The 26,395-nt window shown below is 39.0% G+C and overlaps 1 protein-coding gene across 1 annotated transcript in view; it reads left to right on the top strand.

The window, feature by feature from the left end:
• DNAH14 (dynein axonemal heavy chain 14) overlaps positions 1–26,395 on the top strand; it is a 298,523-nt gene that overhangs the window by 29,962 nt on the left and 242,166 nt on the right. The window contains exons 8-11 of the mRNA XM_040636128.1: positions 5,592–5,654; positions 10,633–10,777; positions 14,288–14,419; positions 22,064–22,314. Of these exons, the coding sequence (XP_040492062.1) occupies positions 5,592–5,654; positions 10,633–10,777; positions 14,288–14,419; positions 22,064–22,314 (591 nt within the window). The remainder of the gene's footprint in view (positions 1–5,591; positions 5,655–10,632; positions 10,778–14,287; positions 14,420–22,063; positions 22,315–26,395) is intronic.

Raw genomic sequence — 26,395 nt, 5'->3', positions numbered from 1 at the left:
ATGAGATTAAATCAGTAATCCAAAACTCCCCAAAAAAGTCCAGGGATCTGTTGGCTTCATTGGCAAATTCTACTAAACATTCAAAGAGTGTTTAATACCTATTATTTTCAAACTCTTCCAAAAAAAAAAGAAGAGGAAGGAATGCCTCCAAAGTCATTTTATGAGGCCAGTGTTACCCCAATATGAAAACCAGAGGATACCACACAAGTAAAGAACATTACAGGCCAATTTCCCTGATGAACATACATGCGAAAATGCTCAACAAAATGTTAGCAAATCAGAAAATACATAGAAGGATCATGCACATGGTCAAATGGCATTTACTTCAGGGATGGCAAGATTGTTTCACGTCTGCAGAATAATGTGATCTACTATATGATACACCACATTAAAAAATTAAAGATAAAAATGGTTATCTCAATAGATGCATCTGAAAAATTCATTCATTTATGATGAGAACGCTCAACAAAGTGTGTATGGGGGCATATACTTCACCATAGTAAAAGCCGTATATGACAAACCCACAGCTAAAATAATATTCAACCGTGAAAAGCTAAAAGCTTCTCCTCTAAGATTAGGAACAAGACAAAGATGACCACATTTCCCACTTTTATTCAACATAGTATTGGAAGTCTTAGCCACAGCAGTTAGGCAAGAAAAAGAAAAGGCATCCAAATTGGAAAGGAAGAGGTAAAACTGTTTTTTAAAGATGATATTATACTATATGTAGGAGAACAGAGCTGTAGCTGTTGCTATCTCAGATTTTAAGATACACTACAAAGCTACAGTAACCAAACAGTATGATACTGGCACAAAAACAGACACATAGATCAAAGGAACAGAATAGAGAACCCAGAAATAAACCCATAGTTATATGGCCAATTAATCTATGACAAAGGAGGTAAGAATATGCAATGGGAAGGAGTCTCTTCAATAGATGGTGTTGGGAAAACTGGACAGCACCATGTAAGAGAATGAAACTGGACCACTTTCTTATGCCATACACAAAAATCAACTCAAAATGGGTTAAAGACTAGAATGTAAGCCCTGAAGCCATAAAACACCCAGAAGAAAAGTAGGCCATAAACTCCTTGACATTGGTGACATTTTCTTGGATCTGACTTAAAGGCAAAGGTGGCAAAAGGAACAATAAGCCAATGGAACGACATCTAACTGAAAAGCTTCTGAACAGTGAAGGAAACCCATCAATAAAATGAAAAGGCAAACTACTGACTGGGATGAGATATTTGAAAATCATATATATAATGAGTTGATGTCCAAAAAAAATAGAAGGAATTCGTACAACTTGATGACAAAAATAATTCAATTAAAAATGGGCAGAGGGGCGCCTGGGTGGCACAGCGGTTAAGCGTCTGCCTTCGGCTCAGGGCGTGATCCCGGCGTTATGGGATCGAGCCCCACATCAGGCTCCTCTGCTGTGAGCCTGCTTCTTCCTCTCCCACTCCCCCTGCTTGTGTTCCCTCTCTCGCTGGCTGTCTCTATCTCTGTCAAATAAATAAATAAAATCTTTAAAAAAAAAAAATAAAATAAATAAAAATAAAAATGGGCAGAAGGGGCAGCTGGGCGGCTCAGTCAGTTGTGTTTCCAGCTCTTCATTTTGGCTCAGGTCATGATCTCAGGGTCTTGGGATCAAGCTTCACATTGGGCTCCCTGCTCAGCTGGGAGTCTGCTTGAGATTCTCTCTCTCCCCCTAAAATAAATAAAAAAAGAAAATGGGCAGAGAATCTGAATAGACATTTTTCCAGGACCTACATACGGTGGCCAGCAGACACAGGAAAAGGTGCTTAGCATCACTGATCACCACAGAAATGCAGATCAAAACCCCAATAAGGTATTACTTCCTACCTGTCAGAATGGCTGTTATTTAGGTTTATTGAGATGTGGAGAAAAGGGACCCTCGTGTACAGTTTGTGGGAATGTAAATTGGTGTGGCCACTATGGAAAACAGTATGGAGATTTCCTGAAAATATTAAAATTAGAACTACCATATGATCCCGCAGCTCCACTTCTGGATGGCTATTCGGAGAAAACGGAGGACTAGTTTGAAAAGATATATGCACTCCTTTTTTATTGCAGCACTGTTTTCAATAGCTAAGCTAGAGAAACAACCGCAGTGTTCATTGATAGATGAGTGGATAAAGAAGATGGGGTGTATACATACAGTGGGGTAGTTCCCAGCCATAAAAAAAAAATGAAGACATGCCATTTGTGTCCGTATGGATGGGACCCTAAAGGTATTAATGCTAAGTGAAATAAGCCAGAGAAAGACAGATACCACATGATTGCACTTGTATGTGGAACCTAAGAAACAAAACCTACACTCGGAGATACAGAGGACGGAGTTGTGGGTTGCCAGCAGAGAGGTGTTGGGCGAGGGGATGAAGCGAGTGAAGAGAATCAGAAGGTAAGGACTTCCAGTTATAAATAGACCATGGGGTTGTAATGTCGAGTCAGTAATACTGTGTTAACTCTGTACCGTGACAGATGGTAACTCACCGTGCTCGTCAGTCCACAGCGTATACACTGCGATGTCAGGTTGCGGTGTTGTACACCTGAGACGAATGCAATATTGTATGTCAGTGATACCTGAGTAAAAATTTTTTAGATAAAGTTTACTCATTTAAGTATTAGAACTACTCATCTTTTTGGATAAATTTGTAAGAAAATTATTTTTATGGTTGAATTTAAATTAACTATAATGACCTTAATTGAATTTGCATTTTGTTTTTCATGTGCATTTATTCATTAAACAAATATTTATTGAGAGTTTGCTAAGAACCAGTTATTGTTCTAGAAGACAGATGTCCTGCTTTCAAATAACTTAGAGTGGGAGAGAGAGACACACAGACATGTAAAACATCAGGTAGAGAAGGACTGTTATAATGGAAAATAAATCAGAGAACTAGAGAGCTGGGCAGCTTGTTGATTCAAGGTCATCATTTAAAAATTTATCTAGTTCTAAGTGACATGACCTGACGCCAGGATCCCTGAGACTCCTGACCCTCCCACAGAAGGCCCAGACTTGCTCCTCGAGTGTTTATATCTAGTTCTGTTCCTTGCGTGTCATTGACACACGATGTTACACTGGGTTCAGGGGTACAACGTAGTACTTCCTCATCTCTGGGTGCTCTGCGCTCCCCACGAGGGTGGCTGCCGTCTGTCTGTACAGCGCCATTACACTGATCTTTCTGTTTGCAATGTCTCTGTTTTCTTGTGATCTGCTGCTATCTGCTGGAGACTAGGAAAAGAGATAAGTAATATTTTGAATTGTTACATTTAATAAGATAAATAATTGAAGGAAGTTTTTCTTAGAAGTGAATGGATTGTGTGGCAGAGAAGGTCCTCACTTGCAGAGCAGATACTTGCCGGTACCTTTTTTGTTCCACTGTTATGGGCACTGGAGGTGTAATCATGTAAAAATATACGAGGTCTGTGTTCCTATAGAACTCCCACTCTAATGCAGGGGGATCAATAATAAGTAAGATTATTTCAGCTAGGGATAACGGCCAGAAAGATAATAAAGGAGAAATTAAGTGTTACTGCTTTAGATAGGATGGCCAGAAATGTACTGTGTAATCTGAGGCCTGAATGTTGAGAGTAGCTTCAGACAGCATAACAAGATGAAACGTTTTGAGGCAGACACAAGGTCAGCGTGTATTCAAGGGTAGAGGTGGTGCGGCGGAAGCGCTGGAGAGGTTGGGAGGCCAGGGAGCCGGTCCTGTGACTGTCCGGAACTAAGTCACATGGCAGTGGAGGTGGGTCACTGAGACAGCTCTGAGCAGCTCCTGTTCGAGAACGTGTGTGCTGGCTGCATCCCTGTCAGTCGGCGGCAGGACCAGCTCACGATGGTATGGAAAGTACTATTCTCGGAATCTGTTTGTTTAAACTGTCAGTGTTGGACTTTCCAGCTGTTGTCCTTGCCTGTAATAAATCCTTGGGGTCCATTCCACTCTGAATAATTTTAATTGATTAAACTTCCAAAACACAGTTGGAACTGGGATGAGTCATCTTTTTATATCACATTTGGCATCAGTCTGCGGTCAAAACAGTTCATTTTCTTTATTCATGTTAAGAAAAGTATAAATTAAAGTTTAGTCAGGTTACAACTTATAAATTCATTTTATTTTTATTTTATTTTTTTAAAGATTTTATTTATTTGACAGAGCGCGCATAAGCAGGGAGAAAGGGAGAAACAGGCTCCCCGCTGAGCAGGGAGCCCGGTGCAGGGCTTGATTCCAGGACCCCGGGATCATGACCTGAGCCAAAGGCAGACGCGTCACCGACTGAGCCACCCAGGCGTCCCCCTCCATTTGATTTTTGAATTTAATTTTTAATATATTTTGTTAAGTTTTTTATGACTGACATTGTAACGGGCAACATTCCAAGCAGAAGATGAGGTAAATCTGCAGCGTTGGTGGCTTCCGTTGGCCGTGCGCTGTGTGCTGTGTAGGGGTGACTCCGAGCAGCCGCACCAGCTTCTTAACCTCGGGGGCCTGCCTGGAGGCGTCGCTTCTGTGGCCTGGTGCGGACGCTCCTCCCGCTGTTAGTGGTAGGATTCGTCTGGTGTTCTTTCCAGGGATCTTTTGGAGTGCTGAGGTTCCGTGACTAGAGAAAAGTGCGATAGGAATTTAGCTGGAATGCTTCTTGGGAGCCTGACTCAAAGTCAAGGTGCTAGATCGGAGGCGTTTCTGACTTCTGAGGCCTCAGGTGTGCCTGTTTGCGTGACGTCACGGGGTTCTTTCGGAACTGCTGCTGGCTTCTGTGATTCTCAGCCAGCCAGTGAGATGGGCAGGTTGGCCTCTTGGGCAGTCCTGGCCCCACCAGGTCCTCTTGCTACATAAGGAATCTCACTTTGGCAAACAGGCATCACCATTAAATTCCTTCTCCTACAGGTTCTTTGAGTTTTAAAGATTATAAATGCATCTTTCCAAAAACATAAATATTAAATATGAAAATGATATACACTAGCTTAATTTTTTATATACCAGTGTGCAATGATTTATCAATGTACCTTTCATTATCACTGGAAATTCATTCTTGACTCCTCTTGAAATATGAGTCTCTTTTAAAAATAGTAAGATAAATATATATAGAGAGAAGAAAAGATTGATTCGATTGATTGATTTAGGGTGAGGAGGGAAGAGGGACAGAGGGAGAAGGGGAGAGAGAATCTCAAGCAGACTCCCCGCTGAGCATGGAGCCCGACACAGGGCTTGATCCCACGACTGTAAGTTCATGACCTGAGCTGTAAATTAAGAGTTGGACACTTAACTGACTGAGCCACCCAGGTGCCCACGAGAAGAATATAGTTTTTATAGTTTTTATACTTAAATTGGGATATTGAAACTAAATTATGTGTCCGTAAGAATTACAATGACTTTGCTCTATGTTCTCTTGATAGTTTGGGAGAGAAGTGATATGATCTAGTATGTACTTCAGGTAAAATTTATGAATGAAACATGTGAATGAAACGTTCTAGGGAATCTAGCATTCCTAAGATGTTATTAAATGTAGTCTATATAAATACATGATTTGTGAATATAGAATGTAAGAAATGTTTTTCTTTTCAGAGTTAATAAATCATTTGTTACTTGGAAATTGAATGTTAGAAGAATTAAGACAGAAAAGAGCAGGTAAGTTTTGACAGGCAATGTAATTAAAAAAATTTTATTTATTGTAAATATGTAATATGGAACAGGTATAAGTCATTTTCACTCAGTGATTGGAAAGTCACTTTATGATTATGATTAAATTTAGCCCTTTATGGGGACGCCTGGGTGGCTCTGTCGGTTAAGCGTCAGTTCGGCTCAGGTCATGATCCCAGGGTCCTGGGATCGAGTCCCACCTCGGGCTCTCTGCTCTGCGGGAAGTCAGCTTCTCCCTCTGCTCTGTTCCTCCCCCTTGCTAATGCTTGCTCGCTGTCTCTCTCTGAACAAACAAAATCTTTTTAAAACAATTTAACCCTTTTTTTTTTTTTTAAAGAATTTATTTATTTATTTGACAGAGAGAGACAGCCAGCGAGAGAGGAAACACAAGCAGGGGGAGTGGGAGAGGAAGAAGCAGGCTCATAGCGGAGGAGCCTGATGTGGGACTCGATCCCGTAACGCCAGGATCACACCCTGAGCCGAAGGCAGAAGCTTAACCGCTGTGCCACCCAGGCGCCCCCAATTTAACCCTTTATGATTAAATTTAACCTGTCTTATTTTTAAATACTATATGTAAACATAATAAACACTGTATTACCCAGTATGCCAATCCGTCATATGAGGAAATCATAGTACGATAAAGCACTTTGGATAACTTCCTTTGGTCATTTGATTTAACTTTTTGCTTCCAGAAGGGGAATGACTACATCACACCAGTTAGATGGCTGTTAACCCTACTTTGCAGGATCTCCCGCATGTTGTCAAACTTTTTGCTTTGCGGTAACTGATTGAATGCAGTTGTGAGAAATGATACAGAGATGATACAGAGATCTCCTCCTTCCCCCAGTGGTAATGTCTGCAGACCTACCGTAGGACAGTTGCAGGGCAACCAGGGCAGTGGCATTGACGTAATCAGCATACAGCAGATCTCTGTCCTGGCAGGAGCCCTTCTGTTGCCCTCTTGTAGCCCTACCTCCTTTCCTCCCACTCCCACCTCTTCTGAGCCCATGGCAAGCACTCCTCTGGTCTCCATTTCTGTGGTTTTGTCTTTTCAAGGATGTGTAAATGGAAGCCTACGGTCCACAGTCTTGGGGAGTAGAGTCCAGCCCCTGCCTTGCTCAGTAGTTCTCCACTGCAGGGACGTGCCATGGTGTAGTCGTTCCCTCGTTGACGAACACCTGCTGCTTTCCAGTTTTTGTCTATTAGACATAAAGATGCTATCAACCTTCATATATAGGTTTTTATGTGAACAGAAGTCTTCATTTCTCAGGGGGAAGTGCCCAGGCATGCCATCCTAGGTCATATGGTAATTGCATGTTAAAGATTTTTTAGAAATGATTGTACCATTTTTCATCCCCACTGGCAGCATCGAGTGCCCCAGCTTCTCCACATGGGTGCCACCATTTGGAATTGTCACTGTTTTTCATTGCAGACATTCTGGTGGCTGTGCGGTAGGATCTCATTGTGGGTTTTTTTTTTAACTGCTGTATTTAGACCATGTACATTCAATCGAATTATTTTTATGTTAGGGCTTAAGTTTGCCATTTTATTTTTTGGTTTCTGTTTCTTCTCTGCTTTCTGTTTCTTCCTGTGGATAATTTGAATATTTCTTAGACTTCTTTTTCAATTTTTTTCTGTAGTATTTTTTAATGTCTCTTTTTTGTGGCTTTTTAGTGGTTGCATTATATATACATAACACAAAATTTACTGTTGTTGTCACCTTATTAGTTTGAGTGAACTGTAGTAACCTTAGCTTTATGTCCCTTACCTCCCCCATTTATAGTGTAATTGTCTTAAGTATTTCCTCTGTATGCATTTGGTGCTGTATCAGAAGAGCTAGCATTTTTTTTTTTTAAAGATTTTATTTATTTATTTGACAGAGATAGAGACAGCCAGCGAGAGAGGGAACACAGGCAGGGGGAGTGGGAGAGGAAGAAGCAGGCTCATAGCGGAGGAGCCTGACGTGGGGCTCGATCCCAGAACGCCGGGATCACGCCCTGAGCCGAAGGCAGACGCTTAACCACTGAGCCACCCAGGCGCCCCAAGAGCTAGCATTTTTGCGTCCATCATCAGAGCATAAGTTATAAAACTCAAGAGAAGGATAGTCTATATAATTTTTATTTTTGTTTTACTTTTTAAAGATTATTTATTTTAGAGAGTGTATGCAAGCGGGGGAGGGGCGGAAAAGAGGGGAAGCAGACTCTGTACTGAGTGCAAAGCCCATTGGGGGGCTCCATTTCAAGACCCTGAGATCCTGACCTGAGCTGAAAGCAAGAGTTGGACGCTTAACTGACTGAGCCACCCAGGCGCCCTTATGTTTTTAAAATGTATTCAGTTTGGTTTGTTTATCATGTTCTTGGTTCCTTCTTGATGTTCCGGGGTTCCTTCTTTCATTGTTTTGTTGTATAATTTCTGTTTAGAGAACTTCCTATAGCCATTCTTTTAGGGCAGGTCTGCTGGCAACAAATTCTCTTGCTTCTCCTTTATCTGAGAATGTCTTGCTCTCCCCTGCAGTGAAGGATGTCGTTGCCGACTCTGGGACTCTCAGTTGACAGCTCATTCCTTTCAGCATTTGAAAAATGGGCGCCCCTTTCTTCTGGCCTCCATGGTCATTCGAACTGCTTTTCTTCTATAGATGTTTCTTCTCTTGCTGCTTTCAAGATTCCTTCTTTTGCCTTTGGTTTTCAGAATTTTGGCTTTGATGTGCCTTGGTCGGATTTCTTTGTCTTTGTCCCGTTTTGGGTCACCCTGGCTTCTCGCACATCTGTGTTTGTGCATCCTTTGATAAATTTGGTAAATTTTCATCTGTATTTCTTTTAAGTATTTTTTCAGCCCTGCCCTCCTCCTCCTTTCCTACTAGGACTTCAGACACAAATGCTACATCTTTTTTATAGTCCTGCTGGTCCCTGAGGGTCTGGGTTGGGTTGGTTTTTTTTTGTTTGTTTGTTTGTTTGTTTGTTTTTTGTATTTGTTTCTCTGTTGTTCAGATTGAATAATTTCTTTTGTTCTGTCTTTTAGTTCATTGATTTGTTGTTCAGATTGAATAATTTCTTTTGTTCTGTCTTTTAGTTCATTGATTTAGTTCATTGATTGTCCATTCCATTTTGCTGTTGAGCTAGTGTATTGAGCTTTTAAATTTCAGTCATTATATTTTTCAATTTTAAAATTTCCATTTAGTTCTTTTTTTATGTCTTCTCTTTCTTTGTTTGACTTTCTGTTTCTTTGCTTGCTCCCACCCAGGGAAGATGAAATTTCCAATTCCCTACTCAGCTTTCCCTAGAAACCCCCAGACGAATGCTAGGGAAGCCTGTTACCACTTGCCAAGGGTAGAACTCCATCCTCTGCCCGTGGCCTTTTTTTCCTTTGGTATCTCACTGAAGTAGAATTGTTGAAAATTTTCTGTCATGCTCGGCTGCCTCTTTCCTGGTCCTTTGGCTGGAGAGCAGGCTTTTTGCTGGCTCCTGTTGGTGTTTCTAGGTTGCTGGTTTCTTCAACTCCAAGCCTGGGGTGGAGGAGGCAAGAGAAAACCCAAGGACCTTAACTCCGCGTCGTTCCTAGCCAGTCCGTCTTCTCTGCCTTTCAGCATCTTCTCATGTTCTCTTCGTGCATGATGTTCACGGTTTCTCGTTGTACTCAGAGGGAAGAATAGTGAAAGGTATATTTACTCCATTTTTCTAGAAGCCAGGACCTAGGTTTTAATAGATTTCTGTGGTATATTTTCTATTACCAAGCAGTTCTATCTTGTGAGTAAAGTTTTGGAGAATGTAGTTAGTTTTCTGTTATAATAAAATGGAATTTGTTGGTGAGTTCCTCATAGCACCTATGCTTGAACAGTCATCAGATGATGCTTGATTTTTCTCTTGTCAGATCTCACCATTACAATTCTCAATTTTTTCATGCTTTCCCCACCGTTAATTATTTTTATAATGCACCCTCCCTAGTTTCTTCATATCTGTGTTAAAATGTGCAAATAAAATCAATTATGTTTTTTAAAGGAAGTAAAGAAAGCCTTAAACAATGTTGAGTAGTGTGAATTCATTACTGTGTGAATTTTGATCATCATTCTCTTGTTAATAAATATCAAGATGGGGTCTGATTTTTGTGGTGTTTCACTTTTTGGAATGTGCCATTTGTCTTTAGTGTGATCTTTTTTTCCTCCCTGTACTAGATATTCGGGAATGTCATGAACCAGTTCCACCTCTGTGAGTAGCTCCAGGTTCTGTGAGGCATGCGTAGTGTGAGGAGGCCTTCTTTGAGATGGACAGCACAAGACTCTGAAAGAGGCAGGGCTAATAAAGGGCCCATGGAGCTTAAGCTTCACTAGCCTCATGGTATATAAAGCTTTTGCCAGTAAAATGGAAAGACAGAAAGAGGCTAATTTCTGATAATTATATTTTTTGTATAAAACACAAAAATCAGCCACTCCACAAGGGATCAGTGAAGGGCAGGAGACCCCCTGTTCTTTATACACTTGCACAGAGAAGTTTGCTTTTCTTGATCCAGTTTTTCTGGAGCTTTATCTCTCCCATGCTGCTCTTTTCTCCCTCAGTCTTGCGTTGTTGAAAGTGGTCTGTCTCACCTTTGTGACCATGACCAGACAGTAGGAAGGGACTGAGGAAAGAGAAGGGCTCATCTTTTCTATTTTAGGATTTAGTTGGTTGGAGAATTTAAGAAACCTGTCACTGCCTACTATTTCAAAATTATTAGAACTCAGTGGCATGAAATTATTACGTCATTACTTGTTTCTCCTCCGATTTTGTTCATACTCAACACACCCAGTACCACAGCCTTGCTTTCTACATTATCAGCCAAACAAATCTCGTCATGCTTACTGATGTTTATTAATGTCACGTCAACTGTACTAGATAGAATACATATGGATACAAAACAAATGATACTGGTTACTTGTAAATTCATTGTGCTCATTTTGAATGGGAGCTAAGTCTGGAAATTCTTTAACTTTCAGGTCGTTTTTGTACTGCCATCTTTTTTGGGCCGATGAGTTATTTCAAGGCTGTTTGCTTTATATAAAGGGACTTTGTGAGGATGCAGTTGATATCAAGAAAGGTAATGAACATGAAGACCATCCATCTGCCATATGCCTCATAAAGGTGGGTAGAAGTACATTGCTGTATGCTAGTGTTTGTATGTGGAACCAGGAAGACAAGTAGAGTTTTGAGTCGAAGGAATTCATACTGCTAGATCCACCAGTAAACGATCACCGTGCGTGACTGATGTTCTAAAATACAGGGAACGTTATTCCCTCAGATAGTCATTTTTAGTAACAACATGCCTTATACATAACTTCTTCCCTAAACTCAACCTAAGTGTGTTCTGAAGCCCCTTCTCTATTTTCAAAACTCTTGATGTGCAATGTCATTTATAAATAATTATATACTACAATTGGTAGTTACCAGCTATTCTCTCAATATAGCATGTCAAGAAATTGTCGTGAGTTACAACACAGGTTTTGGTTAAATTTATGAATTCTTCTGTTCCACAATTCTGAGAAAGGGTGACCTTCCTAGTGGATGATTTAATTAAGTTTATATAGATATTTCTTTCAAAGAGGTTGAAGTACATAGACGTTTGAAGTGTTTAGTATACAACTAAACAGGATTCCAGCAGCTTTTACTTCATTTACTCAGTGAGGAAGGTACTGAGAAGTAAAATTGAGAGTCACCTAGACTTAAAAATAGGGAAAAGATTTGGACAAGTTATAAATTTGATCATCAACTCAAAAATTAATTTTGACTATATATGTGTAATAAGTTTAATACTTACAAATCAGTAGCTTACTTTTAGAATTGATTATATACAGTAGCTGATACGTAATAGATGCTTAATAAATAGTCTTTGAGTGAGTGAATAAATAAAAGAGTTAATGAAGAAAAATGAATTAATCACTACAGATGAAGTACATTTTTTATAGCTACATTGAGACGAATGTTTCAAAAGGATTACCACTCACGTTAAGGACACATTTCATAGAGGAGTATTTTTGGTAAGGTTTTATTCTAGAAGGAAATTGGTTGGGCAGCTATTTCAGATTGTTTTATGAGTGACTTAGTGGCAGAATTTATCGGTTAATGATGGGCAGTAAGGCAGAGGAGCCTTCGAAATATCTGTGAGTGCCCGTGCCTAGTGGATGGTAATGCTAATGGAGTGACCTTAGACCCTGTCGGCTTCCCCCAGAATGTCAAGAGGAAGGGAACAAAGCATTCCAGACAATTTGCAGATATTTGTTAATTATTGTATGCAAAGGAGATGGATACAAACTAAAAATGAGGTATTGCTGTTTTTAATTTGCTTACCGTTTATTGGAAGAGATAATTCTTTACATATAAAACTGATTGCTAATTCCAGAGGTGGTCCCTCGGTTTTGCTAATCATTCTAGCTAGCCATTTAGCAAAATACAAGGCAGGAAAGGTTTCCTGACAAACAATACTTATAAAACACTTGTAAAATATTCATGCCTCCGATATTCAGCGGAAGCAGAGATTAGCCTTTGGAGTTAAGGTTGGGGCATGTTTCGTGAGGGAAGAGCAGTATGAGCCCGGCCATGCTGGATTTGAATAGCCAGGCGGCAGAAGAGCCGGGGAGCAGAATGTGAGTAAAGGATCAATATGTGTTTGATATGCAAGTTAGGTTGGGTCTTGAATGTTGGGCCAAGAATAACAGAGTAAGGGAGAAGGAGGAGCCGAACCTGGGCATTAGGGCTGGGGCACTCCTAGTGGGGGTTGTGAAGAAAGTTAGCAAGAATAGCAGTTCCTGAGATTGGAGAAACCAGGGCCAAATGGAGGGAGAACAGATTCACAGCCAGGAGAACCGGGATACGAAGGTCAGGAATCAGAAGGTGGCCAATTGCACGTTAGGACTGCTGGGGATCCAGATTCCAATGAGGATTGATGAGGAGGCAGGGAGAACGAAGCGAGGGCAGGAGTGCGGACGAAGTTAGAGTGGAGTGCGTGCTGGTGCCAGTGCTCTGCCTGGGTGAGCCTGAACTGTGCGGGGCCTGGAGTGTCTAGAACTGGGTGGGAGAAGGCACACGGGGATCATTGTATCCAGACCTTCCCTTTCAGCTGAGAAACTAAGTCCTAGAGAGACAGTGGTTTATCCAAAGCCACAGAACCAGCCAAAGAGTTGGGACTTGGAGTTCAAGAATAATTGCGTTGGGGAAGGCAGTACTTTGAATGCTTAATAAAAATGTAAATTTGTGTCCTACCCCTTTTGGGGGAGAGTGTGGTGAGTGGCGCTAGTAATCTACACTTTTTGCAAGCACTCTTGGTGATTTCCTATGCAGAGTAAACATTGAGAACTTTTTTTTTTTTTAAGTAGGCTCCTTGCCCAGGGTGGAGCCCAATGTGGGGCTTGAATTCACAGCCCTGAGATCAAGACCTGAGCTAAGATCAGGAGTCAGATGCCCAGAGCCACCCAGGCACCCTGAGAACTATTCTTTTTTTTTTTTTCTTTAAGATTTTGGTTATTTATTTGATAGGAAGAGATAGCACAAGCAGGAGAGCAGGAGAGGGAGAAGCAGGTTCCCCGCTGAGCAGAGAGCATGACATGGGACTCAATCCCAGGACCCTGAGATCATGACCTGAGCCAAAGGCAGAAGCTTAACCAACTGAGCCATCCCAGGTGCCCCATATTCTTAAAGAACAATTATTGAAAGTTTCTGAACATGTTATTGTAGGAAAATCAGTGTGATGTTGGTTTACGGGAAAAACTGAAAGCAAGGAGATACAGAGTTAAAGAAATTGCTAGTAGAGTGCTGGAGTAATGCAGATATGAACGGCTTCAGGCAGGAGGTTGGCAGTGAGATCAGGAAGGAAGGGAGATTTTGAAACACGTTTGCTGGAAAAATCGACCTGGTAGCCAGATATGGGACCAGGAGAAGGAGAACACAGAGTTAATCCAGAATTGGAAGGCTAGAACAGCACTCTTCAATCTTTTTTTTTTTTTTTTTTTGAGGAAGGTGTACAATTATAAAATATTACAGTATGACTAGGGTAAAGATACCTGCTATTTATTGATGAAAATGCGTTTTGGCAAGAGAATTAACAGAATGTGGGGAAAATGAGAGAATTTTGAAAGGAGGAAGGATGCTGGGAGATGCGTTGTTTGTGTGTGGCAGGGCTCGGTGGCACAGGTGATGGAATTTCTCCAGGTCATATTCCGAATGAGCTCAGGAGAACATGCGTGTTACTTGGGTTACGTAATTTTAGTCTCTTTACCCCACATTTAGTGCTCTTGTTTTTAAGTCTTACACATAATTGGATTTCAAAGGTAAAAGCAATTCCTGGATTTGGTGGTTCCCCTGGGTTCGTAGATATTTCAAAAATACATCAACTCTTGAAGTTTTCTGCTGAGGCTTAATCTTAGTTACAGTTAAAACAATAATGTATTTTTCTGTCTTTTATCAAGATTTAGTTTTAACTACTGGTGTTTGGATTTGAAGAACGTAAAAAGCATTTGGTATCTAAAACATAATGAATACAAAAGGAAGCATAAAATATGCTTTTTGTGACATGAAATGATGACCGTACTATTTTATATCTTTTTTTTTTGTAATGAATTTTGACTTTCCAACACTCAACATTTACTGTCATTTAATTAGCTGGATAGGTCTCGAACATATTCTCTAGATGAATTTTGTAAAGAACAGTTACAGCAAGCCACCCAGGCACTGAAGCAGCTTGAGGATATCAGAGATAAAGCTATTTCCGAAATCAGAAGTACAGTTTTAAAGGTAATTCTTTAATTATATCCTCTCTTTTTATCCATATTTAATGTACTGAGTAAAGCAGTTGCTCCAGATCGCATCTCTGGAAACAGTGTTGGAAATGGGCGGATTCGTTAGCCAACCAGCTAACGCCACACATTTACTGGGAGCAGGACGTTTTCCAGGTGCTGTGTAGAAGGCAAATATTGACTTGTACGTGTCCCCTGCTTTTTGAAAGTTCGTGTTACACCATGTTGCTTTTACAAAAGATCGATATTCATAACTGTTTTTGCTAGCTAACTGGAAGAAATTCAGAGAGAATTTTCACTTTTATGAAAAAAAGCGAGAAGCAGAAACAGCCTTCAGTGTCCACTTTGCAGCGAGCTGTTACAGGGCAGCGCCCGGAGCAGTGAGAGGGGCCCCCCAGCTCCTTGCCTGGGACCCACACTCAGCATCTCAGCATCAGGCCGCCAGAGCTGTGGACTGTATCTGTGAGCGTCTGTGCTTTTTCTTGACTTAGTTTGTTCATCCATTAGCAAGATGTGTCCTACAGTATCGGAAAAGCCTAACAGGTTATCTTTGGGGTCTGGGAATGCTCAAAAATTGTTCCATATAAATTAATGGTCATTGCCTCTGCTTTATGCTGTTTTGGCTTATGGGAGGTTTCATAGCAACTCTACTTTTGGATAGTGGGGGAAACCTGTATAAGAGCACGCAAGCATGTGCGTGTGTGTGTGTGTGTAAATGCATGTATATGTATGTTTACTTATACACCTTCAAGATACTTAAAATCTAACCTGAGCTGACATATATGGGGAAATACAATTTGTTACAAATTTCAGTATTTCTAAGATGAAAATTTACTGCTCAAGAGAAACATACCTAGATGAGACAAAACTTCCCTAAGGATTTTTTTTAAATAATTTTTATTTTGTTATGTTAGTCACCATACAGTATATCCTTAGTTTTTGATGTAGTGTTCCATGATTCATTAGTTGTGTATAACACCCAGTGCTCCATGCAATACGTGCCCTCCTTAATACCCATCACCAGCCTATCCCAATCCCTCACCCCCTTCCCCACTGAAGCCCTCAGTTTGTTTCCCAGAGTCCACAGTGTCATGGTTCATTCCCCCTTCTGTTTACCCCCCTTTCATTCTTCAAGCAGAGAAAGACAATTACCATATGGTTTCACTTATTTATGAAACTTCCCTAAGGATTTTATAAAAAGGACTCAATAATACAATGAACAGTGTCCTCAGAACATTTGTACCTGAGATGCTGTGACTCATCTCACAGGGTTATTTTCTATAGCTTCTCTGTATAGGGAATGACCGTGCACGGAAGCATGGTCCACAAACACAGTTTGGTAAGGGACTGATGCAGTGTCTCTGCTTATGGGCTTGCTGCCTCTCTCTGCTAGTTTGGTGGAATCCAGGTGGATATTTGAGGCTCTCTGGAGGAATAGGTGGACTGGGTCTCCCTCAAACTGTTTTCCGATGTTATTTCTCTGAATTAAACTTTTGATAGATACTGGGTAGCTGTGACTTCAAGACTTTGCTCCTTGACAAGAAGATGAAGTGAAGCTGTTTTGCATCAATGAAAGAAGGATCTCTTTCCTCATTGCATTCCGCAGTTACCCGGACCTCCCTGAGCCCGTCATATGGGCAGACTCTGGGACAGTTTGGCCAAGGATCGTATAAATCAAACAGGGATTAACCGCATGTGTCTTAGGCCACTGAGAGAGTAGTTGCATATTCCTCATAGTCATTCTAGTGTCTCCTGTTCAGCGTCACCAGGATCTGGTCATAAATATTTGTTAAGAGATTTCTATTTAAATAAATCTCAGATAAGAACCCATTAGACCCACTGCCAACTGACCCTGTTGAAATCCACCAAAATTATTCACTCCATGGAAGTATGCAGATTTAGTAAAAATGACAAGATCATAGAATTGGGAATGGGTCCAAACAAAAAGAGGATATGGGGAATGGAAGTATCAGTAAAGCATTGCATTGCTTTTTCTTTCTTTTTTTTTTTTTTAAGATTTTATTTATTTATTTGACAGAGAGAGCGAGAGAGGGATCACAAGCAAGGGGAGTGTGAGAGGGAGAAGCAGGCTTCCCGCTGAGCAGGAAACCTGATGCGGGGCTCGATCTCAGGACCCTGGGATCACAACCTGAGCCAAAGACAGACGCTTAATGGCTGAGCCACCCAGGCGCCCCAGGTTTTTCTTCTTAGGTGTTATCTCGCTAACAGAGACTCATGCCCTGTTTTGACATGGCTCTTTATTTTTTTAAATTTAAATTCAATTAGTAAACATATAGTACATCATTAGTTTTTGATGTGGTGTTCAGTAATTCGTTAGTTGTGTGTAATACCCAATGCTCATTACATCACGTGCCCTCCTCAATGCCCATCACCCAGTTACCCCGTCCCCCCAGCCCCCTCCCTTTCCATAATCCTCAGTTTGTTTCCCGGAGTCAAGAGTCTCTCATGGTTTGGCTCCCTCTCAGTTGACATGGCTCTTTAATCTAGCCAACACATGGCTGAGTTGCTGGGTCCCATCTAATGCAGCTACCTAAAGGCAGGCACCGTTCCCCATTTCCAGACTGAGTGTAATTGGAAAGCACTGACATTACCTGGACAATTTTGTTAGGGCATTTCATATTTAAATGTTGAGGACCATGATTATCAAGCTTTCATGGGCCAGAATCACCTAGGAGGCTTGGTAAAACAAGGGGTCTCCGTTTCAGCAGCTGTAGCCGGGGAGTTTACATTTCTAACAAATTCCTGGGTGAAACTTGATGCTGCTGGTCCTGGAACCACTACTCTAGAATTCCTCCTGGAGAATACTGACCACTTATTTAAGTGTTCAGACTCAGATTTGATATGTGAATTGAACACACTCTGAGACTGTATTTATTTCTCATTGTGAATTTCCCTGAGCTCGGTAGAAGCATCGATTTCAGAGAACTTCAGAGCTATCTGTTGGAAATAAAGTCACAATTTCAGATGCAGATTTTAACAAATGATGAATCGTGCTTTAAGTTTCGATGGCTGTACCCTCTAAGAAGAATTTGAATTATTAAGCATTTGTCCTATCATTTTGACTTGCTGGGAAGTTTCACCATTCCAGAATTTTGGAAATGATGGACACTTCCAAAATGTCATATAATTACTACTACATTTTTGTATGAGAACGTTTAAAGCAACGGAAACCATCAACAAAATGAAAAGGCAGCCTATTGAATGGAAGAAGGTATTTGCAAACGATGTATCTGAAAAGGGGTTAATATCCAAAATATATAAAGAACTTGTACAACTCAACACCAAAACCCCAAATAATCTGATTAAAAAATGGGCAGAGGACCTCAATAGGCATTTTTCCCAAAGAAGACATGGAGATGGCCAATGGACATATGAATGCTCAAATCACTCATCCTCAGGGAAATGCGAATCAAAGCCACAATGAGGTATCACCTCACACCTGTCAGAATGGCTAATATCAAAAAGACAAGAAATAACAGTGTTGGAAAGGATATGGAGAAAAGGGAGCCTCTGCACGGTTGGTGGGAATATAAATTGTGGTGCAATCACTATGGGAAACAGTAGGGAGGTAAATTAAGAATAAAAATACCATGTGATTCAGTAATTCCACTGCTGGGTTATTTACCCAAAGAAAATAAAAACACTAATTTGAAAAGATACATGCACTCCTCTGTTTACTGCAGCATTGTTTACAATAACGAAGATACGGAAGCAACTTAAATGTCAGTTGATAGATGAATGAATAAAGATGTGGTACATACATGCAATGAGATATTACTCAGCCATAAAAAGAATGGCATCTTACCATTGGCAGCAACATGGATTAGACCCAGAGGGTATTATGCTAAGTGAAATAAGACAGAAACAGATACTGTATGGTTTCATTTATATGTGCAGTCTAAAAAAATGAACAAACACAACAGATTCATAAATGGAACAAACTAGTGGTTTCCAGAGGATAGGGGCTTTGGGAATGGGCAAAATAGGTGAAGGGGATTAAAAGGTACAAACTTCAGTTATAAATAAATCATGGAGATGAAAGCATAGCATAGGGAATATATGTTGCAATAATTTGTATGGTTACGGATGGTAAGAACATTTATTGTGGCGAGCGTAGTATATTGTAAAGAATTGTCACATCCCAACGTGGTATACCAGAGACTAATGTAACATTGTATGTCAGCTGTACTTTGATTTTTAAAATTGCAGTTTTCAGTATGTGGATCTTTGACCTCCTTGGTTATCTATATTCCTAAGTGTTTTGTTGTTTTGAGGCTATTAAGAATGGGATTGTTTTATTTCTTTTTCAGATATTTTGTTGTTACAGAAATGCAACTGATTTCTGTATCTTGGTTATTAGTTTTAGTATATTTTTGGTGAATGCTTTAGGATTTTCTGTATATAAGATTATGTCATCTGAAAACAAAGACAATTTTACTTCTTTTTTTCTGATTCAGATACCTTTTGTTTCTTTTTCTTTTTTCTTTTTTTATTTTATAATAATTTTTTATTATGTTAGTCACCATACAATATATCCTTAGTTTTTGATGTAGTGTTCCATGATTCATTATTTGTGTATAACACCCAGTGCACCATGCAATACGTGCCCTCCTTAATACCCATCACCGGCCTATCCCAGTCCCTCACCCCCCTCTCCTCTGAAGCCCTCAGTTTGTTTCCCAGAGTCCATAGTCTCTCATGGTTCATTCCCCCTTCTGTTTACCTCCCCCCTTCATTCTTCCCTTCCTTCTCCTACCAATCTTCCTGCTATTTCTTATGTTCCATAAATGAGTGAAACCATATGATAATTGTCTTTCTCTGCTTGACTTATTTCACTTAGCATAATCTCCTCCAGTCCCGTCCATGTTGCTGCAAATGTTGGGTAATCGTTCTTTCTGATGGTCTTTTTCTTGCCTGACTCTTGCTGGGCTTCCAGTACTATGTTTAATAGGAGTGGAGAAAGTGGGCACCCTTGTCTTGTTTCTGACCTTAGAGAAAAAGCTTCCAACCTTTCACCATTGAGTATGCTGATGTTAGCTGTGAACTTGTCATATATGGTCCTTCTTATGTTGAGGTATGTTCCTCCTCTACACAATATGTTGAGCATTTTTATCATCAAAGAATGTTGTATTTTGTCATTTGCTTTTTTCTGCATCTGTTGAGGGATCACATGATTTTTATCCTTCAGTTAATAGGATATATCTTATTTGTAAGGTCGGGGAGGGGAGAGGGCAGGGTGAGTACAAACACCTGTGTGTCACAAGCTAGTGAAATCTGCTGGGGGTCTGTGGCAGCTGTGCTGGCCACTGTTCCCTTCTTCAGTGGCAGAAGAGCTGTGTTTATGTGTTGAGCAGGTCACTGTGAACAGGGATCACTCTGGCTGCATGGCTGCTATCAACAGTCCATGTTTTTCTCTTTTGTTCTAGCCATCTCTGTCCATCTCAGCTTTGCTGGCCTGCATGGGGCGACATTGAAGTGGGACCTTTGTTCAGTGCCCCAAAGTCTGGGGAAGCCGGTTACTCACTCTGCTGATGAAGGCAGCTCTTAGAAGCTGGGAAGTTTCCTCTTGGCGCTGAGCAATGCCAGCTGGGGATGGGATGATGTGGGCAAATTGAAGCTGTCTTCCTTCTCTTTTTGGGTGGTTATTCTCAGGATTTGTGTTTCACTGTGTTGCTGAAGTTTCTTCAGTGGACTCCAGAGCTGTTCTGGTTCATGGACACCTGTCTTACTTGTTGATCTCTGTCGGGGGCAGAGGCTGGGCTTTCCTATAGCGCCATTGGGGTGAATGTGTAAAACTGAAATGTGACTACTCATTGCCCCAACGCTAGGCAGCATGCTAGAATCAGCTGGCAGGGTGGGGGGGGGCTCGTAATAAATATTGATATCTGGGACCACCCTAGACCCAGTAAATCAGAGTTTCTGATGATAGAGCCTCCGCCAGCAGGTGAAAAGCTCCTCAGGTGATAAAATACAGCTGGGTTGAAAGGCGTTCTGGGCAATGTTGGGGACTGCCCAGACACAGCACGGGCATAGAACTGATGAAACGGAATCCAAAAGCCACCATCAGTATGTGAACCTAGAGGCAGACTTGAGATGCCTCCCAAAATATGGGAGAGAATATCTACGTATCTGCCTATCGGTGTCAGAATCTCCATTAGCCTCAGAATATTCAATAAAAAGGCCAGCATTACCAGGCTACTACTGTATATTTTTATATTGATACAGTTATTAAGCTATTTAAAATTCTTTTAGTACCAATGCTAAAAATCTTTATTTTGAGTAGTTAACAGACTCTGCTTCACTATTTTACCAATTAAAATGCATTTTGCACATAAAGTTTTCAAATCATGTGGCCACTCCTGGAAAAAAAACGACCTTTTCAATAAAAACATAACCTGTTAATAAAGTCAGTATTTCATTTGTCAGGCCCAGCAGAGCTGTGCCCATAACTGCTATACAAATTATCTTGTCTTATTTTAGCCCAATTTCTACAAGCATCTGTTGTATTAGTAAAGAACTACATCACCATGGTAAACCATTCATCCAGAGAGTCCGCCACTACTGGAAAAAACTTAACAAATTGATAATCAACTGACCTAATTAATTTAAAAAAAATTATGTTTTTAAATTAACTTAAAAACATAAATGAATGCAATTGTGTTTTTAAAAATTAGAATACATGGGGCGCCTGGGTGGCGCAGTCATTAAGCGTCTGCCTTCGGCTCAGGGCGTGATCCCGATGTTCTGGGATCGAGCCCCTCATCAGGCTCTTCTGCTGGGAGCCTGCTTCTTCCTCTCCCACTCCCCCTGCTTGTGTTCCCTCTCTCGCTGGCTGTCTCTCTCTCTCTGTCAAATAAATAAAATCTTAAAAAAAAATTGGAATACAGTTTAAGGATGACTATCAAGCATTTAAGTATCAATGGAGCAAAAAATAAAAGGAATGAACAAATATTGAAAATATTTTTGGAACTTTAAAGGTCCATCAATAATTAAAAAAATGTTTATGTGTCTAAAAAGAACCATTTGCCCAACTTTGGGATTATTTTAGAGGGCACAATTTAGAAGTTTTGGTGGTACTGGTAGTACTGATGCCATTCCCCAGTAACGTACTAAGTCAGTTGTCTTAAGAGATAGATTGTTTAAAGGCTATTATCTTGAAAGGCGGATTTGATGAACTTAAATTTTTTCTTAATTCTGTATTACGTATCATATATGTGTTAAAAAAAAGGGAGTCTAAGTGCTACAGCCTACCATAAGGGAGGCAGTATTGGACTGGATTTTAGGAAACCTATTATTTACACTTGACTGTCCCCCATTGGTAGCTCTGCCCCCAGTGGTGTACTTGAGAAGGGTCCCTCTATGTAAGAGTGCTTAATCATTACTATGTACTTCCTGTTTGAGTTCCATCAACTCATCTGCTTATAAGTGAGACCCCAAACTTCATAGGCTTCTTTTTTGTCTGCTGTTTAAATACAGTGCAAGCATAAAGTTTTTATGAATATTTTCATAATAATGTTTAGTTGCAGTGTTGTTCAGACTAATGAAAATACTATACATTGGTAATCATGCTATCTTAACATAGGAAATTATCACTGTTTCTCAATTGTTTATTGAACTGTAGGTGGCAGAGAAGAAAGAAATTAAAGAATATTTTGAGTCAAACCTCTCTGAAGACGACACCGTACATTTCAAGCTGCCTAAATATCGACGTTTATTAGAAACAGTTTTGAGATTTCTGCAGCTGGTTGACTACATATTTCAGGAACTCATCCGTCAACTAATGAATACTGCAGTCACACTACTTTTGGAATTATTTAATAATTCTGCGAGAATGCCATTTTCAGTGGAAAAAAGGAATGAAGATCTCATTAAGTAAATCACACTTTCTTTGACTTATAAAAGGAATTTATGATCATAATGTAATATATTGTCACTTTTGGAGGAAATACCCAACAATTTAAGCTAGACTTTGAAAATTCTCCTCATAGCAAACTATATGTACTCAGTTTTTGCAATTATCTGAACTTCTTTATCTGGTGATACTTTCATTAATACTATGCATAAAATTTAAGAAAATTTCCTTCCCCTGCCCAAAATATTCTGCAAGGGTAGGTTGCCATGTGAAGTATATGATGCCCAGTGAAATTTGAAATTCAGGTAACGAATAATATCTTAGTGTAAGTATGTCCCAAATATTACCTATACTAAAAATTGTTTATCTTGGAATTCAAATTTAATTTGGTATTCTGTTCTGTATCGATTTGCTAAATCTGGCAATCCTACATATAGGTATGCTGTATCTTCAAAGTTCAGAACTAGTTCTTAAAAAATCATTTGTGAGAATGGTTCTGGGAGTAGCCACAAGGTTCAACTGGAATTTGAGGCAATTCAAAGTATCTATTGAAAACAAAATATTTTCACCTTTAAAAAAAAAAAGATTTAATTTATTTGAGAGAGAGAGAGCATGTGTGCACACTCGTAGAGAGAGAGAAGCAGACTCCCTACCAAGAAGAGAGCCCGACGAGGGGCTTGATCCCAGGACCCTGAGATCATGACCTGAGCTGAAGGCAGACACTTAACCACCTGAGCCACCCACGCGCCCCATGTTTTCGCCTTCTATTTAAATACTACTGATAAAACATTTTTCTTATTTTCCACAACTGAATCTATCGCTATAATTTGTGAACCATGGAATATAAATTGACATTGTAGAATCCTTTATGTTCAAACTGGCAAAATTTAGCAATATCATTTTAAGTCAAATCAGAGTTTCAGTATTGTAACTAGAGAGTGAAAAATAAATTCATAAAATTTTGAAGAATCTTAAAGATATTATACTGTTTCTGTAATTTATTATTGAATCCAGCAGAGATTAAATCACTCTTCTAGGGCCTCATAAGTACTTTGAGTTAGTGCTAGGACTTTAACCTATATAAGAGCACAACTATTTAGTAATAGCACATTATAATTTGATTTCTCCTTAAACTACAGGTGAGTATTTATGTGTGTGTTTGTGTGTTTAGGAGAAGTTTTCAATTTTGAACATAATTTTTTAAAAGATATTATAGTTAAATCAGCATATAATAGAAAATTTGGAAAACAGAAATTGCCCTAATTAAATCGCTTAAATACAATGTCTTATTATTTTGGTATAATTTCCCCTAGACTTTTCCTATGTATTTTTCTGTTGTAATCGTAATGTATTATTTCATAGTTCATTTTAAAAATACAACATGTTCTGTATATATTTAATGTTATAGGAGGAATACATGTGTAGTGGTTCAAGTACATGTGTTTTTGGAGTCATACCACTTGGGTTTTAATCCCTGTTTCATCTCTGACATATTGTGTGACTTAGGTTAGCTAGTGATAGTAAGCTAGGAGACATTAAATAAATTCTTTAGACCTCAGTTTCCTCATCTGTAGACTAGAGATAACAGTAATACCTATATCATAACGTTGTTTGAGAATAAATACAGTAAATGCCAGCTAAGTAGGAGCTATCATTTAATCTGTTTCCATTGACCTTCTTAACAGTATTGGTTTATATTTCTATAATGACTAATGATGTTTATCCTTTCATATTATTAGCTATTTGTATATCTTATCTGAAGAAATGTCTTTGAATGTCCTTTGTCCATGTTTAAATTGTGTTGTCTTTTTATTGCTAAGTTATAAGGAGTTTTTAAAATATATTTTGGGTACAAGACCCCTGTTATTACCAAATAATAGATTATTTGCAAAAATTTTCTCCCATTCTGTGGGTCATCTTTTCACTTTCTTGATAGTATCCTTTGAAGTGAAAGTATTTAGGCCAGTTTATCTTTTCTTTGTATTTTAAGTATAATATCTAAGATCATTGCCTAATGCAAGGTCATGAAGATTGATACCTATATTCTAAGATTTTCAGTTTCAGCTCCTATATTTAGATCTTTGATCCATTTTGTTTTAATTTTTGTATACAGTGTTAGATGAGGGTCTTAATTCATTCTTTCCCATATGGATGTCCAGTTGTCCCAGCACTACTTGTTGAAAAGAATGTTTTTTCTCCATTGAATTGTCTTGGCACTCTTGTTGACAGTCAGTTGACCATAGACGTATGGGTTTATTTTTGGACTCTAAATGTAATTCAGTTGATCTATATGTCTGTCCTTATGCCAGTACCACACTGTCTTGATTACTGTAGCTTTGTAGTAAGGTTTGAAATTGGAAAGTGTGAATCTGCCAACATTGTTCCTTTTCAACATGGTTGTGGCCATTCTGGCTCCCTTGCATTTAAATATGAATTATAGGATAAGATTGCCAATTTCTGCAAAAAAAAAAAGAAAGAAAGAAAAAGCAGCTGGAATTTATATAGGGATTGCATTGAATCTGGATAATTACGGGGAGCATTTTCATTTTAATAGTATAAAGTTTTCCAATCCATGAATGTGAGATTATCTTGCCATCTATATAGGTAGTATAATTTATTTCAGTGGTCTTTTGTTTTTTAGTGTATATATCCTGCTTCTTTTATTTATTCTTAAGTATTCTTTTTGATGCTATTATAACTGGAATTTTTAAAAATTTTGTTTTGGATTATTAATTGCTAATGTATTGAAATATAGCTGATTTTTGTATATTGTATCCAGCAATCTCATTCAACTTGTTTATTAGTTCTGTGTTTGTTGGTTTATTTGTTTTTGCTCCTTACGATTTTCTGTGCAGGATCATGACACCTGCAAATAGAGATAGTTTTACTTCTTTTTTTGTCCAGTCTTCCATCTTTTATTACTTTCTGTTGCCTGATCGCCCTGGCTAGATCTTCAGTACGATGTTACTAGAAGTGGCAAGAGTGAACATTCCTGTTTTATTCCTGATCTCAGAGGGGAAACTTTGGTCTTTTTTTCATTAAGTTAGCTGTGGGTTTTTTGCAGGTGCTTTTTATCAGGTTGAGGAAGTGAAGTTTCCTTCTATTGTTAGTTTGTTTAATGTTTTTACATGAAATGTTGGATTTTGTTAAATGCAGTTTTTCTGTGTCAGTTGAAATGTGCTTTTTCCTTTATGCTACTAACATGATACAGTACATTAAGTTACGTATATACGTTTTTGTATGTTGAACCAACCTTGCATTCTTGGGATAAATTCAACTCTATACCGTTATGGTATAGAATCCTTTGTATATGCAGCTAGATTGAGTTTGCTGATATTTTGTTGAGGATTTCTGTGTCTCTGTTCACAAAGGATATTGATCTGTAGTTTTCTTGTGATGTCTTTGTCTGGTTTGAGTTCCAGGAAAATAGTGGGCTCATAGAACGAATTGGTATAATTTTTTCCTTAAATGTTTGACAGACTTCACTAAAAAACCTATCGGGTCCTGGGGCTTTCTATTTTGAAAGCTTATGAATTGTTTTTTCAATTTCTTTAATAGATGTGGTCCTATGCAGTTTGTCTTTTTCTCTGATTTTTATGAGAGGATGTGGAAAGATTTTCTTAAATGTTCTGTACCATTATCTTGCTGTCAGAAATTCCTAATTGGTTTATTTTCTACCTTATTTTTTCACCTTAAATTGAGATGTCTATCGTATCTTATTATGGTTTGATCCTGCTTTTTAACTCAATCTGATAGTTTCTGTCTTTTGATGAGGAAATTGAACCTGTTCACTTTCAGTAATAAATAGTATACTTTGCTTTTATTCCTTCCATTTTATTTATGCTTATTATTTATTTTATTTTGTTATTTCTTCACTTTCCCTTTCTCAATTTTCTCATTTTTGTTGATTCAGTCAAATGGCTCTTAATTCCCAATGCCTCCCTCTACCTCCTTGTTTTAGTGTTTCTTATGCTTTCAGTGTGTTTATGAATTCTCCATCTTCCTAATAGTTATGATTTAAATTTTATCTCCCTATTAGCGTATATTTATAAATCTTCACTTTTCCATAAAAATGCTTCATTTTTTTATTTTCCCCAATTA

Source organism: Ursus maritimus, unplaced genomic scaffold, assembly GCF_017311325.1.
Source record: "Ursus maritimus isolate PB19 unplaced genomic scaffold, ASM1731132v1 scaffold_2, whole genome shotgun sequence".
NCBI classification, from domain to species: Eukaryota; Metazoa; Chordata; class Mammalia; order Carnivora; family Ursidae; genus Ursus; species Ursus maritimus.
This window is presented reverse-complemented; position numbering and strand designations above follow the sequence as displayed.